Consider the following 19341-nt stretch of genomic DNA (forward strand, 5'->3'; position numbering starts at 1 on the left):
TGCAGAAACAGTGCTAAGTTTTATTTTTCAGGACTCTTTGATGAATAGAAAGATCAAAAGAACTGAAAAAGCATCTGAAATAGAAATTTTTGTATCAGTGTCTTTTCTGTCACTTTTAATCAGTTAAATGCATCTTTGTTGAATAAAAGTATTATTTTATTTTTTTAATGTACCTAGCCCAAACTGAATTTTTTATATTTATATAAGACACTGATACAAACATTTCTATTTAAGATGCTGTTCTTTTGATCTTTCTATTCATCAAAGAATTGTACAGCACAACTGTTTTCATCATTGATAATAATCAGAAATGTTTCTTGAGCAGTAAATCATCATATTTTCATGATTTCTGAAGATCATGTGACACTGAAGACTGGAGGAATGATGCTGAAAATACAGCTGTATCACAGAAATACATTACACTTTAACAGAGATTCACATAGAAAACAGCTATTTTAAATTATAATAATTTTTCACATTTTTACTTTATTTTTGATCAAATAAATGCAGCCTTGACTGAGAATATAAGAAATCTTACCAAACTTCTTAACGGTATTCAATAGGTGTCAACTTTATACTACTAATGACCTCACAGCTATCAGACACTGACCACAATTAATACGTTAAAAGAAAAAGAAATGCAAATTAATATCTCTTAAGGATACAGTGCACAAATATATGTACCTTTAAAACACTTCAGCGATGCTAACCATGACCTGAGCTGTTAACATGTCCACTCACAGCCCAAACACACTCCCTTTAGCACACACTCACAGCTGACCACGCAGCGCTCACTAAAACAAGACAAAGGAGTCGCTAGCGTGATTACAGATCACATCGTCTCAGGAGGCCGTCGCCACGGTAACCGGCCGGAGCTCCTTGATTGGCTGGCGGACCCCGTCTCCCAGCAGCCCCAGTTTCTCCTCATATGCTTTTATCGGCCTGTTTTGCTCTTTCTCTCTCTCTTTTCGTTTGCTCTGTAAGTGTGGCACTGACTGCTGAACCTCTACACATACACACAAATCAACGACACAATGACTTCAGAGGACTTCTGTCCACTCCGTCTGTGTATTTTCAATCCTAATCTCAGCCAATCAAATCATGTCAGATGTTTGATTGACAGTTTTGTAGGGCGGGATTGAAGGCCAGTCAGATTTCACGGTGGGTGGGGCTACGAGGTATGATGTCACAGACCATCATCAAAAACTTTACGAAGGTTCTTCGTGAGGAAATCTTTTCGAAGTCTTTGACGTGGATAATTCACAGAACAGCGATGAATGGGACCATACTTGGTTCTGCCATTTTTCACCACCACAAACTATGTTGACGTAAGGATGAAAGATTTCCTCAAGCTGATTTGGCATGAATTTGCCGTGTTGACCAACAGAAAGCTGCTTCATACATCGCTAACGTTACACTACTGACAAACAACCTGCATGATTCATCAAAACTGAAACTGTGATTATTAAACCACAAAGGCTGTGATTTAAGTAAATAAACATTTGAGGCCCTATTTTAACGATCTAAACACAAGTGTAAAGTGCACGGCGCTGGTGCACTCAGGGCGTGTCCAAATCCACTTTTGCTATTTTAACGACGGAAAAACGGTTAGCGCGCCCGGGCGCATGGTCTAAACGTGTTGTCCCTATTCTCTTAATGAGTAATGGGTGTTTTTTGGGCGTAACGTGCAATAAACCAATCAGAGTCTCATCTTCCATTCCCTTTAAGAGCCAGTTGAGCTCGTGCCATGACGGATTTGCTATTTACACGGCAGAATTTGGCAAACGCAAAGACAGAACGCATCTCCGAGATGAAACGGAGCTGCTCGTGTGTGAGCAAATAGATAATTCTGATACATGAGATGACTATCCATTATGACATGTAGGCATTTATATATATATATTTATATCAGGTTTGAGTTGGTCTATGGCTCAGTCTATTTTCAGTTCCTTAAAATAGCAATGCGCCTGAACACACCTCTTTTTTTATACCAGCACGCCCATGGGCGCACAAATGCATTTGCTAATTAAACGACGTGACGCTGGACGGGAAAATGCGAACAGTGCCGGACTGAAACTGGCAAACACACTTGCGTCGCCTTGCATCGGGTGTATGATAGGGCCCTTGATTTGTGTGTTTCTGAGTGAAGCGCAGCACTGTGTTCAGTTACACACCAGCAGCATCTCAACAGACGCTGTGTGTCTTTGGAAACAAAAATGTCTCCCCAAACACCTGATGAGAAATGCTTACTGACAGAAGAGAAGCTTCTTCCGTTCTCTGTCAAATAATTAAAAAGCTTGCAGGTGAAGAAATTAAGACATAAATATTAGTATTCTAGTCTTACAGCTGTGATGAGTATCATATTATTTTTTAAATATTCATTTTTATTTTACAGTGAAATATGGACATAGTATGATTTATTTTCTTTTTTATTTAGTAAATACGTATTAAAAAGTTATATATTATTTATGTATTTTTTTAAAGCCATTTTAATATATAATCACAACATTTTGGACAAATTGTGTGTCCCTGCAAACAAGAACAGCAAGCCTGGATTAAAAATTATTTTAATAATATTTTAAATCAGAATCACAATTTTTATCAGAACAAAATCGCTAATTAGATTTTTTTTCCCCTAACCAGAAAGTTTTTTTGTAAAAAAAAAAAAAAAAAAAAAATTTTTACAAGAAAATACAATTTCAGTCTTTAATTCAATGTGTTACTTTTCATCTGTTGTCAAACTTTCTATCAGTTTCTGATGTTTCTCATGTATATATGTATTATTCACAGGTGAAGTGTGTGTGATTTCTGAACCACTAGTGGCATCAAACAGAACTGCAAAAATAATGACTAGCTATGTTGGAAACTGAATATTACCTCACTTTATTCTGAACACTGTACCCAGTTTCAATACATATATTGTATGACTCCTTTTACTTCACATGTGTAATAGTTAATGTTAAGGGTTAATGAATTCAATTTTTCTATTGTTGCTCGAGTCTCACGTCTTTTGCAGCGTTGCATGCATGACACTGCATTCTAAAGATGCTATGCTCAAGTTCAAAGTTCACATTTAGACCTTGCGTCTGTAGTGAAGGAGCTGATCAAACTCTGCTGGTTTCTCTCACCTGCTGCTGGCTTTGCTCCTCCAGGTTGAGCTTCACCTCCAGCGACTGCCGAGCCTCCAGAAAGGCCTTGCGGTGTTTGCGGTCGGCCATGTAATACGACATGACGCCCACAGTGATGGCACAGAAGTAGATCACAATGTTGGCCAGCAACTGCAAAACACAACAGCACCATCATGACATGACACACAAGCCTTCCTCACCTAGCGTCTGCTTCTTTAAGACTACTACTGTATTTATTAGTTGATATTATATTGAAAAAAATATGAATCATCATGAAAAAAATAAAAATATTATATATATATATATATATATATACCATATCTTTTTAAATCAGCCACAACAGAGGCAACAAATACTAATAAATGCTATATTTTTTTGTAGATGTAATTTTAGAAAATGATTAATCATCATGAAAATACGATAAGAATTGCATAAATAAGTCAATTATAAAACACTATAATATTTTGAAATCAACAAAAAAGGCACTACAATCAATTCTACCATTATGTATAAATACTATATTTATTATAAGATATAATTTAGAAAACATAAATAATCACCATGAAAACACATAACTGAATGAATGAATAAAAACATTGTAGTGATTTTAAATCAGTATAAAAAGGTAATAAAGCTACCGTTATGTAAAAATGCTAGATTTATTTGCATATACAATTTAGAAAACATGATAAATTATCATGAAAATAACAACTGAATAATTAAATACACCAAAATTTTGTTTTTAAATCAGCACAAAACAGGCAATAACAGTAATAACTGAATGACCGATTAAATAAAAAAATAAATAGAAAATAAGGTAATATTTTTTTAAATCAGCACAGAAAAGGCAGAACGACAATTAGTGCCATTATATATAAACAATATATTTATTAGTAGATATAATTTAGAAAACATAAATAATCACCATGAAAATACATAAATTACTGAATGAATGAATAAAAACATTGTAGTGATTTTAAATGAGTACAAAAAGGTAATAAAGCTACCGTTATGTAAAAATGCTATACTGTATTTATTTACAAATTTAATTTAGAAAACATGATAAATGATCAAGAAAATACAGTAACAAGTGAATAACTAAATACAAATAAATTGCATAATGTTTTTAAATCAGCACAAAAAATACAATAACGGTAACAACTGAATAACCAATAAAATAAAAAATGTAATCAAAAATTTGGTAATATTTTTTTTTAAATAAGCACAGACAAGGCAGAACAACAATTACTGCCATATATACTATTACATTTATCAGTAGATATAATTTAGAAAAAAAAAACCCTGTTTAATCATCATGAATTACTGTAAGTATTTTATGTAATACTGTAAATTACTGTAATTAGTTATTGAATAAGTTTTAAAAATACTGTTTTTCTTTTTTTTTATCAGCACAAAAAAGCTAGTCAAAGTGCAAATCAATCAATCAATCAATCAATCAATCAATCAATCAGTAGTGCTGGTTTTGGGGTTGAAACAGCCTGTAGTTGTTCTCCACACATTTCATGAGCCACTGATCTCCAGGAGGCTGCTGTGTAATGTTTCTGAATAAACTGCTTCCTGCGTCCTTCCTCTCGGGGCACAGACAGTCCTGCTGAGTAAAGAGCGAATCACCTCGGCTGGACAGCCACCTGTCGGCCCTTCTGGCCCCGTCACTGAAGCAGATATCAGCACAATCTGTCCAAATCATGTCCACTCATATCTCATCCCAAAATCAAATACATCAAGAAGACTTTTCGTGGACAATTAAGCATATCAATTAAAAAAGGGGAAAACAATAAATGTATAATTAATTTATTATTTAACAACTATTGGGATAAAAGGTTCAGAGGTTTCGAGTACTTCAGAGTATTTGTAAAGAAACTCTTCATGCAAACCTAAAATAATAGTTCGCGTCTGTTACTTTCTGTCGCATCAGAAACGTCCACGCTGTTCTTCAAACACAACACTGAACCATTGTGTTGTCATCGTCTGAAAATTATTTCTCTTCTTTAGAAAAAGAAATGCAATCAATTGTACACTCTGTCTGAAATGATCAACAAACAAAGAAAAGAAGGCATGAATGTGATCTGAATGTCCAGTGTTTCTGCAGCTGACTCAAGGTCTGATGCCTTTCAGTTGAATCACATCTACTTCACCTACTTCAGGCTGCTGGTTAAAAGCTGTTTTCAAAGTCGTTTGGGTTCCCAGAAGATTGTGGGATAGAAAAGATGCCAATAAAGAGCTTTTCTGTAGACTGTAGCATGAGATCAGGTGCAACTGAAACATTATTCATTAATTAGAGAATATCTATATGGCTAAAGCTTCAGTCCAGTATGGATGAATTACCATTTAGAATTATTAATTAGTATTAAACAATATTATGTGATCGAAATTGTTTTAATACTGGTCACACTTTACAATACAGCTTCATTTGTTAACATTACTGAACTACATTTTTAACATTAAAAACTCACAATGAAAACAATTCTAAGGCATTTATCAATTGTAGTTAATGTTAAATTCAGCATTAAAACCACAAGTTGTATCTGTTATTATTATTTAACCCACCTGAGCTAACGTGAACTCACAATTAATAGTTGTATTTTTATTAACCAACATAAAAAATTATGATGTACAATAATAAATGTAATGCTCATTGGTAGTTTATGTTCGTTAATGCAATAACTAATGGAAGCTCATTGCAAAGTGTTACCTTCATATCAATATTTTAATAGTTACTGGGATGGACAGACTATGCCAAGTCTACAAGGCTCATATCTACAAGGCTTTACATGATGTATTCCCTTCAGCATGACTAAGAAAATATTATTTTTGTTATTTAATCAGAACCATTTAATATCGAAATATATATATGTGGAGTCAAATCCCCATGCATCCTTTTGACTACAAAGCACGTGTTTGTTTGATGGCCAGAAATTGTTGTCATTGAGTCTTTCACGTTCTCAGGTTTTAACATCGGTTGAATCTGGCTTTGATCAGAAACCTCAGGAGGAACTGTAGATGATATGAGCCCATCATTTACACCCTTAAAACTAAAGCTACTTTCTCAGTGATGATATAGATGAGCCATTTCTGGTTCCCCAAAGAACCTGTCAGTGGTCAGCTCTTAAAAGACCCATGTTTTTCTAAGAATGAAGTACATTTAAAGAACCTAAAGAACCCTTTTCCACCATACTTCTAAAAATAACGGTTTCATTCCACAGAAGGTTCGTTATAGATGACCAAAAGGGTCTTTAGATTGTAAAAATGTTGTTTACACTTAGCAAAACATGCTTCTCTTTAGCACTGGAAGGTTCTTTGGGGAACCAAGTATGGTCCTTTATGACATTTTGTGAAATGGAAAGGTTCTTCAATGAACCTCTCGAGACCCAACTTTACTCCTCCAAACTGCTGGGATCATTTCCTCACCTGTCTTCCCAGAGCCGCCCCCTGGATGTCCTCCTGCTGCTGCTGGGCGATGGTGACGCCCAGGACGAGGGTGTGCACGCCGCAGGACACGGCCGTGATCAGCACTATAGGGGTCAGCCGAAGAGGCAGCGTCAGGAAGAAGGAAAAGCTAAAAAACGCCTGCCAGCCCACCGTGTCGCTGGGCTGATGGAAGCGGGCGAAGTTCAGTCCTAGGTAACAGAAGATCTGGGCTGCTATGAGCACCCACAAGGCGTAGGGCACCAGGCGGCGGGTCACACGGTCCGGGAGCAGACCGAACCGGCACAGCAGGTACAGCAGGACGTCCACCGCCAGCCCCACAGACGCCACGGCCACAGACGCCAGCTTATCACCGGTGTACAGCACAGCACACATCACGATGATGTAGCAGTCGAAGAGGGCCGCGAACACCACCAGCACCAGCAGGGTCTCGTGCCGCTGCCGCCGGAAGTAGGTCTGGTACAGGTTCTCCAGAGAGTCCGGCGCGAAGGTCAGACGCATGAACCGCGGCAGACACAGACAGCAGCCGGAGCTGCGCACGGTCACCTCATGGGTGCGTCCCACCGCCTGCCCGGGGTCAGAGGGCAGGGTGACCGAACAGTCCGCCGAATACTCCGCAGAATACTCGGGCTCCGAAAAGGCCCGGTTCCGGTGCATTCTGGAGTGCTGGATTGTAAAAGATACTATAAAAACTAACACTCCGTGTGGGTCTCAATGCAGTGGATGCTGGGAAAACACTGCCTGGAAACGTGTTTGCCAATGTCCAAACCTGAGATCAGATCCGAAGCGGCCACCTGATTGTCATGCCTGGCATGTTTAGACACCGAATCAGATCTTGCATGCATGTTAATGGCACTGGCACCTAGAGAGACGCTTTGGCACTTGGGATGCGCTTCTCGAACCAATGCCCCCAGCTGCACACCTTTGTTTTTTCTCTGAGGTCTGCAGTCTCAGCAAGTTGACATGAAGGAGACAAGAAGAGCTGTTTACACATCCATCAGCCTCTCTGTTCCCAGTCTCGGGTCCAGTCTCGGTGTCCAGCAGCGCTCACGGTGGGTTTCCATGATGAACCCTCGCATGGAGGAAGAACATCAGGACTCAGGAAGGAAGCGAGGCGACCATTGAACCAGATGTTTCGCCCCGGATCAACATGACATGCAGTGACAAGCGAAATAAAACCCGAATGTCAGCTTAAATCGAGAAAACAGAGGCGATCGTGATCGCAGAGCGCATCGTGGCCTGATACAGTCTGTTAACATGCACTTCCCTCCCTGTGCATCACATTGGATTCACGCAGGAAATACATGTTGCGCTCCGGTGCTGTGTGAAATATGGAAATGCATTTCACAATACACCGCTGCTGCTGCCTTCGGTTACACATATCCTCTCATCTTCACTACTGAAACCACCACAAGACCTGCAAATCAAGATCTCAGAGATGAAAACGTGGATCTCTCTGCAGACTGGCCGTATCTAATGGAAATACAGCGCTGCCTTAATCCGTAACGAATCCATATCACATAACACGGGCCGATTTGTGGCAAAGAGAAATTTCTAAATCACCCGTGAAACACATGAAAATCCACCGTATGCTCGATTCCAAGTCTTTTTCCTCCAAAAGTCACTAATAATCACGCCACCTCCCGTTCCTTGGATGAAAGAATTGGATACTGGCACAGTCCTGATAAACCAGACCCGACACTACACAAACCTGACTTTTCATTCAGTCGGTGTACATGTACAGAGAGATCCAGTCGTTCTCACTTTCTAAATGCAAACGAACGTGATGTCAGATTCGCGGAGGAATTGTTGTTTGGAGTCGGTTCTTATTAATGATTCACACGAGCCGAGTGGTGAATCATTCGATTTGAATGGAGAAAGTTAGCTCGAGTGAAGCTGACAAATTGGTTAGCCTACATATGTCGCCTAAGTAACGCTAAACACTGTTTATAATTCATACTATACATATTGTTAAATAGCAGTATTTAGCAATATGTTAATATCCATTCATCAATTCGGCTGTGAGGGAGAACTGAGACGGGACTGTCACGTTGAAAGCTCACTCTGTGTAATGCAATCATAAACAGACACCATTGTTAAGCTTCTACGAAAAAAATAATGAATTAAAATGCCGCGCGAGTTTTTTGAGAACATTTTTCAGTGATGACTCGTTTGAATCGATTCTCTTATTTTAACATTTCGAACGAACCGATTCGCTTACAGATTTCTGAACGCAGCAAACGAAAATGACCAGTCGCTGGCTACTATGGCGACGGCTCGCGATTTTAATATTAATTTTAGGGTGCTGACGTATATTCACAGGCGTCCAATCACGCGACCTGTTTAATATTCATGAGCTTGCCCTTCTCTATAGTAGGATTGGTCAGTGCGTCCCTGTTACCCCTCTTTTCACCCCCCCCCCCCTTCAGTGGGCACGGTTTGCAAGCAACAACTGAAAATATGCAGCCCATCTTATTAAAAAACTTATAGGTGTTTTTTATGGATAAATAAGGTTTTTTTTTTTTTTTTTTTTATCAACAAACTGTCAACACTAAGCCTAAACAAAGTGTGACATATAGAGAATAACAACTTATTTGTGAAAGAAATCCACATGTAAAGCATAAATGTTTTAGCTGTTAAAAATGTATAGCTGTTTGGATAGCTGCGGACCAGCATAACTTGTATCATATTAACGTTACATAAACTGACATGTTTTCTCTATTCTCTATTGTGACTGTCTGACAGCGGATGCCTCAGGGTCATATTGATTATTCCACTGAAACCCTGTATTGAACAAGAAATCAATAGTCAGACAGCTGACCTTTATAAAGCATAGATAGAGCACATCAACATCACATCATGCCTGACAAACACATCACTTCAGCTCACACAATTCAACCATGAATGTGACATCACATTATCACCGAGCACACCTTCTCTGTGAACAGTTATGAAAGCGCAGGAATCACTTCATATAGGCCAAATGTACCGACCGTGCTGTTCACCTGGACGCTGTTTACAGTAATCAGTATACAGTGCTCCTCAATAAATTAGAATGTTGTGGAAAAGTTCATTTATTATAGTAATTCAACTCAAATTGTAAAAATCTTGTATTAAATAAATGCAATCCACACAGACTGAAGAAGTTTAAGTCTTTGGTTCTTTTAGTTGTGATGATTTTGGCTCACATTTAACAAAAAACCCACCAATTCAGGATCTCAACAAATTAGAATATTTCATAAAACCAATAAACAAAAACATTTAGTGAATTGTTGGCCTTCTGTAAAGTATGTTCATTTACTGTACATGCGCTCAATACGTGGTAGGGGCTCCTTTACTGCTGAGGTGGAAGCCCAGGTTTCTTTGACAGTGGCCTTCAGCTCATCTGCATTGTTTGGTCTCTTGTTTCTCCTCTTCCTCTTGACAATAGCTCATAGATTCTTTATGGGATTCAGGTCTGGTGAATTTCTGGCCAGTCAAGCACACCAACACCATGGTCATTTAACCAACTTTTGGGGCTTTTGGCAGTGTGGGCAGGTGCCAAATCCTGCTGGAAAATGAAATCAGCATCTTCAAAAAGCTGATCAGCAGAAGAAAGCATGAAGTGCTCCAAGATTCCTTGGTGAAATTCCTTGGCAGTGACTTTGGTTTTCAAAAAACACAATGGACCAACACCAGCAGATGACATTGCACCCAAAATCATCACAGACTGTGGAAACTTAACACTAGACTTCAAGCAAATTGGGCTATGAGCTTCTCCAATCTTCCTCCAGAATCTAGGACCTTGGTTTCCAAATGAAATACAAAACTTGCTCTCATCTGAAAACAGGACTTTGGACCACTGGGCAACAGTCCAGTTCTTCTTCTCCTTCGCCCAGGTAAGGTGCCTCTGATGTTGTCTGTGGTTCGGCAAAGTCCTCGACACGTCTGTGTGTGGAGGCTCTTAATGCCCTGACACCAGCCTCAATCCATTCCTTGTGAAGTTCACTCAAAGGCTCATAAGGCTGCAGTTCTCCTCATAAGGCTTCAGTTCTCTCGGTTGGTTGTGTATCTTTTTTTCCCCACACTTTTTCCTTCCAGTCAATTTTCTGTTAACATGTTTGGATACAGCACTCTGTGAACAGCCAGCTTCTTTCTTAATGAATGTTTGTGGCTTGCCCTCCTTGTGAAGGGTGTCAATGATTGTCTTCTGGACAATTGTCAGATCAGCAGTCTTCCCCATGATTGTGGAGCCTAGTAAACCAAACTGAGAGACCATTTTAAAGCCACAGGAAACCTTTGCAGGTGTTTGAGTTGATTAGCTGATTGGCATGTCACCATATTCTAATTTGTTGAGATCGTGAATTGGTGGGTTTTTGTTAAATGTCAGGCAAAATCACCACAATTAAAAGAACCAAACACTTAAACTACTTCAGTCTGTGTGCATGGAAATTATTTAATACACCAGTTTCACAATTTGAATTGAATTACTGAAGTAAATGAACTTTTCCACAGCATTCTGTATATTTCCAGGCTCTTGTTGCTAAGTACACAAAGAGAACCTGAGGGAGACCATGAGCATGATAATTATTAAATTTGCTCTGCCTCAGAGGTTCATAGGGGAACAATCATCCAGTGCTTTATTATGTGCAAGATTGGGACTTTAAAGCTTCAGGGAAAAGCAGAGTGAAGAAAATGACCTTTTAGCTCCTCATTTAGTCATTTTCTCTTCTGCTGCTGTTTCAGCACCATTGTCCAATTCTATGTAAAAATTCACATCATAAGCATATATTTGTTTATTTATTATTATTATTTTTAATTCTGCAGTATGAAACTGTCCAGAAAGGTTCATTGGAGGGCAAACAGTGGGGTTAATATATTAGTCTATATATCACTATACAAATCTTAGTTATTTAATTTCGTTTATTTTTTATAACTTTATATTATGTTATGATGTAATTATTATTCAAGTGTGTGATGTAATTTAATTGAAATAATGCAATACATTTTCTTTAATTGTTAAATTACTTTTTACAATTTATGAATTTCCGTATTTAAGCATTTCAAAACTGGGCTTAATTAATTCAGGGTAGGTCCATATAATTTACTTTCAATTAACAACTTGCTCAATGTACAAATCAATTATAAACAAGTTCACTCCATTCTAATTTACAGGTGCGTTATTATTACGTTCATTACGGTCGCGCGTATGACGCCACGCACGCAAGCGCGTAGGACGTGACGCTCTGCTGACTGACGTGTATCACGGGAAACAGAGGAAGTAAATGGTGGTTCTTTGACAGATGTTGTGAGAGATCCAGTGGGAGAAGACAGTGGCATGTCCACTAAACACTGGAGTAACTGGAGAAAGAGCCTGGAGCGCGTCCACAGACACAGGTGCAGTTCCTCTCTCTCTCTCTCTCTCTCTCTCTCTCTCTCTCTCTCTCTCTCTCTCTCTCACACACACACACACACACACACACACACAGACAGTTACTGGCGATTGTGGTTCACGGTGACTCTCAATACACGTAATGTTTTCATACTTTACAGACTGTAGTCTCTGTCGCCCCACACCTAAACCTACCCCATACAGAAAACTACTGGCAAAAATGGAATTTCATAAAACACCGTTATGCCTTTTGTTTTCCGGAGGACGCAGGAAGTGTCATCATAAACCACCATGTTTACGTTGCAGTGCCCATGTCATTATACACATTTGTGTCCTCATGAGCATTATACACCAGTACACACACATCCAGTTTATATTGTGTCAGCATGCAGTGATGTGTGTACTGTAAGATGAGTTTGTAAGTGTCTGAGATTAATATGTGCTGTAACTGAAGGGAGTCTTTTATATATGCTATCAGAAAGACTTGAAGAGCTTGGACAAACTGTATAAAAGTAACAGTTAACCCCAAAACGAAAATTAGCAGAATATTTTCTCACCCGCAGGTTATCCAAGATGTAGATGAGATGTTTGTTTGTTCATGTTATGGAGAATTTGCATCAGTGTCTCATCAATGGATGCTCTGCAGTGAATGGGTGCCGTCAGAATGAGAGTCCAAACAGCTGATAAAACCATCACAATAATCCACAGCACCCCAGTCCATCAGTTAACATCTGGAGAAGACAAAAGCTGTGTGCTTAAATCCACTATTAGGATGTTTAAACTGTTAGGTGCTTAATCTGTGCATATGTCTTTCTTGATTCAGACAAGTCGTTTATTATTATTATTATTTTTTACTGGAACATACAATATAATGGTATTTTAGCCGGAAGCAATGGTATGAAGTTAAAAACATGTTAATAATGGGATTGTTTGAACAACATGCTTATTCTGACCTGTACTAATTAAAATATAAAGAAGAGACATGATAAAAAAAATCTGAGATGACACATTCTAATGTACGAAGAGAAAGTAAAGCTTTTTCAAACCTGTATTGTTTTGTTATGATGCTTTTATAACCCCTTCTCTGACCCAAATGCATTCATACAGAAAATGTGTAGACCGTGCACATTATACACACTACTACAGAAATACTGTGAGTGCAGATGAACGAGTCCTCAGCTGAACGTCAGGTGCCACAGCTCTGTTTGGTTGTGGATTGGTTTTGTGGATATTTGAGTAACAATCAGTAATTTCCTTCCAGACCAGAGTCCAGAGATCACCGAGCAGCATGGGTAAACGAAGAGCACCTGAGCTGTACAGAGCCCCCTTCCCTCTCTACACCGTGAGAGTCGAGCCCCGGAGCGGCCTGATCCTCACCGCTGGAGGAGGAGGAGCGTCCAAGACCGGGATCAAGAACGGACTGGTACTGTCTCCAACAGCCTTTCAGAAAGCACAGCTGTTCCATCACAGGATCTCCACTGATTAAACACTTACATATTTCTCATTTATTTATGATTTTATTTAGAAGCAGCACATTTAGGGCCTGATTTCTGAGATGCAGGAAGCACAGACGGAATCGCTGAATCCTGTCATAAATATGGGATTTAATGCAGTTTGACAAATTTTTTTATGAATAAGTCAAAATTATTATACAGTAGAATGTCCTTCTTAAAATAATAACAATAAAATAATAACACAGTTTATTACAACATTACATTAATTACTATCACAATTTATTTTTCCACATTTAATGTTGTTCAGCACTTTCTTTGCCAAAAAATGAAAGGAATTGTTCAAACTTAATTTGATTAGATTTTAAATTAAATTAAATTAAATTTGAGCACCACAGGCGTCGAACACAGATTCCAAGAAACATAAAAAATGAATAAATAAAACACCTCAGATAGGCCACGTTTATTGTGAAAGTTTTAATAAATGATAAAGCTGTTAAAATTTTGACATCCTTTTTGATTAATAACTATTTTAATTGTTTATAAAAGTTTCTTTGGCTTTTCTTTGGAGTGTGACAAAAGTGAAGTGGAAGTGAGGGGTGTTTAGTGTTACCTTTCATTGCAGCATTTCCTGAGTCTGGATCTGGTCGGCGGTGTGCACAGCACCACCTTGCTGCACACTCATGAAACAGACACGCGAGCCACCATGTGCATGTGTCTGGCTGGGGACGTGATCGCCGCGGGACAGGACGCCAACTGCAGCCTGATGAGGTTCAGTCAGCACGCGGCCAAACAGGCGAAGAAACCCGCAGCCAAAGATGGTCAGTAGAGACTAAACCAAAGCACTGAGGAATGATGCTCCTGCAGAACCAGTTTCATGCATCTTTTCCTGTGACAGGGACTGGAGCCCGAGGTGCAGCCAGGAAGAGAGGAGGGAAAGGCCAGAACGGAGATGGAGGAGGAGGAGGAGGAGATGTGGCGCAGATGAAGGAGGATTCTCCTCAGGTGCTGGTGGAGGATGTTGGAGCGGTGCAGGCCGACCTGAGCCCGCAGGACCCCTGTGTGAAGTGTGTGTGCTTCAGCTCTGACCTCACGCTCCTGCTGAGCGGCGGAGCCGACGGTTTCGTCCGAGTGTGGGAGGTGAGCGCCTCCCATGAGTCTGTGCAGCTTACATCAGCACTGTCCTGGTCTCAACTCGTCTCTTCTCTCTCCAGTTCCCCTCTTTGAAAGAGAAGTTCAGCTTCAGAGCTCACAAGGACGAGCTGGAGGATATAGACATCAGTCCGGATAACAAGGTGTGTCCCGAGAAGAACTGATCTAGTTATGAAGAACTGCTTCTGTTTTGTGTCGGTTCATCCATATAGTGCTGTGTTCTCGTTCTTGATGCAGCACATCGTAACGGTCGGCCGTGATTTCGAGTGCAGCGTGTGGAGCGGCGATCAGCTGGCCGTGGGTTTGTGTTGGCATGAAAACATGCCTCAGATCACAGAGAAGATGTACCGCTACAAGTCATGCAGGCGAGTCGTGCACTTCCTGACAGCTTTCCATGAGAGGCTTCAGAAAAGGGCTTAGGTCATTTTCTTTGTCAACGGAAGAGATGTGTTGTTTGCCAACCTTAGGATTTTTAATTATTATTAACTTCTTTAAATGTTACATTATTATTATGTGTTTACACTACCATTCAAAGTTTGGGGTTAATAATGTTCACCAAGGCTGCATTTTTTGTTCCAAAATACAGTAAAAATAGTGATATTGTGAAGCATTTCAATATATTGCATATTGATCAATGTCAATCTCTGTTAAAATGTAATTTAAAAGCAAAACATTTTTAAACAAATATGTGGATGGCTATTGATGTGAGAGACAACAGCGGATGGACGTTTTCCCTGGAGGAAGCGTTATAGATAATTATAGATTATGAACTTATATCTGGCATGAAGCAGTGGTTTGAAGTTAAAAATGCCTTGATGGATTTGTTTCTTACAAACACGCAGCTTTTCACCTCACAACACAGTAACTGATGGACTGGAGTGCTGTGGATTACTGTGATGATATCAGCTGTTTGGACTCTGACGGCACCCATTCACCGCAGAGGATTATTATCTAATAAAGCGAATAGTTAGAGGGCTGCCGACTCTCATTCGTTCTACACTTTTCTCACGCCACACGTCCGTTTTCTTAGTGAAGAGTAGAAAATGTAACAGGATATTGGCGAAACAGATTTGGTAAACTCTCCATTGTATGCTTGTGTTTGCACTCCGGCAAACGTCAAACATTTCTATTTACAACGTGTTTTTGTAGCGTTGAGCAGTGTAGCCAATCACAGGCAGATAAAGGACATTATATTTGTGCACTTTCTAGGCCATATCAAATTTTATTTCTATTATTATTATTATTATTATTTTTAAATATAAAGCCTCACCCAACCCGCTGTGTGAATCCAAGTTGAACTCAAAAGAGGTTTGCGGCCTGTAGTTAAATCTAATCTGAGGTGATCGCTGTGAGTAAAGGTTATGGGACACCGAAGTCTACTCTGGAAGGAGCCAGTTAGTAATCACAAGAAGCTGTCAGATTCACAAATGTTTAGTCATTGTTCTCTTGCTCAAAACCAGGTTTGCAAAGGTAGAGGACCAGAAAGATGCTTTACGACTCTATACAGTCCAAATCCCCCACAAACGGGACCGCAGACCCCCTCCGTGCTACATCACCAAATGGGACGGACTGGCTTTCCTGCCGCTGCTCACGAAGCCTTGTGGGAATGAAGTCATATCTTGTCTTGCAGTGAGGTAGAGGGAGTTTGTCTGAATCTTTGTTATGGTGAATTATCCTGTGTTTGATGGTGGTGTGTGTTTCCTCAGTGACTCTGGGACATTTCTGGGTCTTGGGACTGTGACGGGATCCGTGGCCATCTATATCGCGTTTTCCCTGCAGGTACAAACAGCAGAATCACTGAGACAGCCAAAACCTGTTCAGCTGCTTTTATGATGCGCCCTTCTGTGCCAAATACTAAGGCAGCACTGATTGTTCACAAATGCAGTAAAAACAGTAATATTGTGAAATATTATTATCATTTAAAATAGCTGTTTTCTGTGTGAATCTGTGTTAAAGTCTAATGTATTTCTGTGATGCTCTGCTGTATTTTCAGCATCATTCCTCCAGTTTTCACTGTCACATGATCTTCAGAAATCATGAAAATATACTGATTTACTGCTCAAGAAACATTTCGGATTATTATCAATGTTGAACACAGTTGTGCTGCTTCACATTTTTGTAGAAATTGTGGAGGATTTTTAAATAAGTAGAAATTAAAAATGTGTATTTATTTGAAATGAACACATTTTGTCACAATGTAAATGTCTTTACTGTCACTTTTGATCAGTTTCATGCATCCTTGCTAAATAAAAGTATTAATTTCTTTCATACAAACAAACTTCTATCAGCAGTAGTGTAGATAAATACAAATATCTTTCTTAATTTATTATTATCAATATTGGAGTGTGATTGTAACCCGAGGATGTGTAGATGTTTTGCGAGGAGCACGGTTCGAATCATCATTTCAGATCTCTTAAGGCAGTCTGCGTCCTATGTAGTCAGTAAAAAAAGTCTCTTCTGATCAACCCTCCAGAAACTGTACTACATCCAGGAATCTCACGGCATTGTGGTCACAGACGTGACGTTCCTTCCTGACGCTCCCAAAAGTGCAGCTGTGAAGGGGAATAATGAAGTGGTCCTGTTGAGCGTCGCGGTCGACAGCCGCTGTCAGGTGCATGCCGTGTCCAACCGGAGTAAGTGTGACAGGATCACATCTATATATATACATGTCCACCTGCATTCACATACATGCAGACAGCAAACTGAATCAAATTAACCCTAAAGAGGATCTGATCTGCATCTGTTTTCACACACATACATATACATATACATAATACACACAAAATCCAGTTATTAATATCAGGTGAAGGTCCACTGCTATGCTGTTCATGTTGTTAAATATCATTAAACTGTGCTGGTTTAACTTCAACCAGAGATTTATTTATAGCTGTGTATTTGTGTTTCAGGATCGTTCCCGCTGTGGCTGGTGCTCTTCTTCTGTGGTCTGATGGTGGTTGGAGTGGTCCTGCTCCTGCAGTCTCTCTTCCCAGGATTCATTTAGTGTAGCTTATCACTACTCATTGTCACCTGAGCTAACATTTTATACACTAAAAGATGACTTGAAGCAAAGCTGGATCTATGAAATTATTGAATCAATTGGAAAAAAATAATGGAAATGGGAATTGGCATCGTGTTTTAGCTGAAGTAAGTCTCCGGAGAGTGACTTTGAGCTCTGAATTCTTATGAATCAGATCAGATGAAGAATTTGGGCATGACCTGAAGATGTTGAACCGTTGAGTGAACTGATTCAGGATCATTGAAGAACTGGACTGGATCTCCTCTTAAAGACATCGACTGCTCCACCAGCACGAGTCATGAAATGCCCTTTAATGGAGAAATCTATATATGCAGGGAATTATTTTAAATATTTAAAACCATGTAAAAAAACATCTGAACAACATCTGATGTTGCCAAATCTGTCCGATGTGATGATCAACAGCTTCATGTAGCACAATGAACTGTGAGTTCATTGAGTTTCCTACAAACGAACAGTCCTCATATACAAGTCACATCCATAATCCAAGATATTTCAGATTAAAATCTAATATTTAGGGAGAACGCAGTAAGAAGGGATTGAATTTAATCCATTGGAAGTTGATTGGATTGTGAAACATGAGTTTTATGTCATGCTTACTGGATTTGTGACTTCATACATAAAGGAAAGCCCTTTACACAGACAGACAGATTTATCTCTTTGGAGAAGCATGCAATTATGAGTCAAGAAGAGGAGGTGGCTGGTGTTTTCATGCACTCCACTAGGGGACGCCATTGCATTGCATTTATTTAGACTGATCCAGCTCAGGCCAACATCATAACTGATTATTGTACAAAAATAAACAAAAATGTCCCTAAAACCAAACACTGACATCTATTCATTGTTATAACTATTATATATATATATATATATATATATATATATATATTAGTTGATAAGCCTATTTATTTTATGATCCTATAATATCCTAACAATCATTTGGTTAGTTGAATTATGTATTATTTGTTTAATGAGTGTTTCTCCTCTTGTTGTTCCTCAGCACCATCATTGTTCAGTTAGTAGAATTTGGCTACCTTCATACACACATACATACATACATACATACATACAGGTGCTGGTCATATAATTAGAATATCATCAAAAAGTTGATTCATTTCACTAATTCCATTCAAAAAGTGAAACTTGGATTTTTGGTCCCCTGTACAGAATATTATTGTAAAAACAGTGTGACGTGTTCAGTGTTTGCAGCACCAGTGCTACAGTCATGCCCAGATATGGACACCCTTGGTAAATATCATCAAAGAAGGCTGTGGAAATTAATCTGCATTGTTTATCCTTTTGACCTTTTAGTTAAAAAATGCACAAAAATCTAACCTTTCATTGGATAATAAGAATTTAAAATGGGGGGGGGGGGATATCATTATGAAATATTTTTGTACGAGTGAATGATCCAAACATGGCCCATTATATGATTTCTAAAGAGTCAGTAACTTACTGATTTTTTTATCTGTTGGTATTTAATAGAATCCATGATGCCATGCGTCTAAACAAGATGTCCAGGACCTCCAGCAGAAATACAGCAGTATATTTCATTGTACACATGGGGTACCAAACCCATCCTGAGTGTTTGCTGCTAAAAGCTCATTTTTAGTTTCATCTGATCATAGAAGCCAGTCCCATTTGTCTGATAACTGAATATGCTTTAGTTTGTTTTGAATGAGCTAGGATAATTTTTTCTTGAAACCCTCCCAAACAACATGTGTTGATGTAGGTGCTGTTTGACTTTTTTTGTTAAGG

General features: G+C 39.0%; 2 protein-coding genes across 3 annotated transcripts in view; one reads left to right on the forward strand and one right to left on the reverse strand.

The window, feature by feature from the left end:
* The window catches only part of adcy3a (adenylate cyclase 3a), a 28260-nt gene extending 19902 nt beyond the window's left edge, over positions 1 to 8358 (reverse strand). The window contains exons 1-2 of one of the 2 annotated variants that reach the window (XM_052619320.1): positions 6558 to 8358; positions 3129 to 3278 (exon numbers count right to left, since the gene is read on the reverse strand). In XM_052619320.1, coding sequence (XP_052475280.1) covers positions 3129 to 3278; positions 6558 to 7232 — 825 coding nt within the window. In that variant the 5' untranslated portion in view covers positions 7233 to 8358. The remainder of the gene's footprint in view (positions 1 to 3128; positions 3279 to 6557) is intronic. The other variant, XM_052619319.1, reaches the window with a different exon arrangement.
* Positions 8359 to 11783: 3425 nt separating this feature from the next.
* Positions 11784 to 18408, forward strand: preb (prolactin regulatory element binding). Its single transcript, XM_052619357.1, has 10 exons — positions 11784 to 11951; positions 13208 to 13369; positions 14023 to 14218; positions 14296 to 14537; positions 14612 to 14692; positions 14787 to 14914; positions 16010 to 16183; positions 16256 to 16328; positions 17023 to 17182; positions 17456 to 18408. The coding sequence occupies exons 2-10, from the start codon at positions 13235 to 13237 to the stop codon at positions 17548 to 17550; spliced, it is 1284 nt and encodes a 427-aa protein (XP_052475317.1). The 5' UTR covers positions 11784 to 11951; positions 13208 to 13234; the 3' UTR covers positions 17551 to 18408.
* Positions 18409 to 19341: the final 933 nt, after the last annotated feature.

The sequence above is a fragment of the Carassius gibelio genome, chromosome A16 (genome assembly GCF_023724105.1).
Source record: "Carassius gibelio isolate Cgi1373 ecotype wild population from Czech Republic chromosome A16, carGib1.2-hapl.c, whole genome shotgun sequence".
Lineage (NCBI taxonomy): Eukaryota > Metazoa > Chordata > Actinopteri > Cypriniformes > Cyprinidae > Carassius > Carassius gibelio.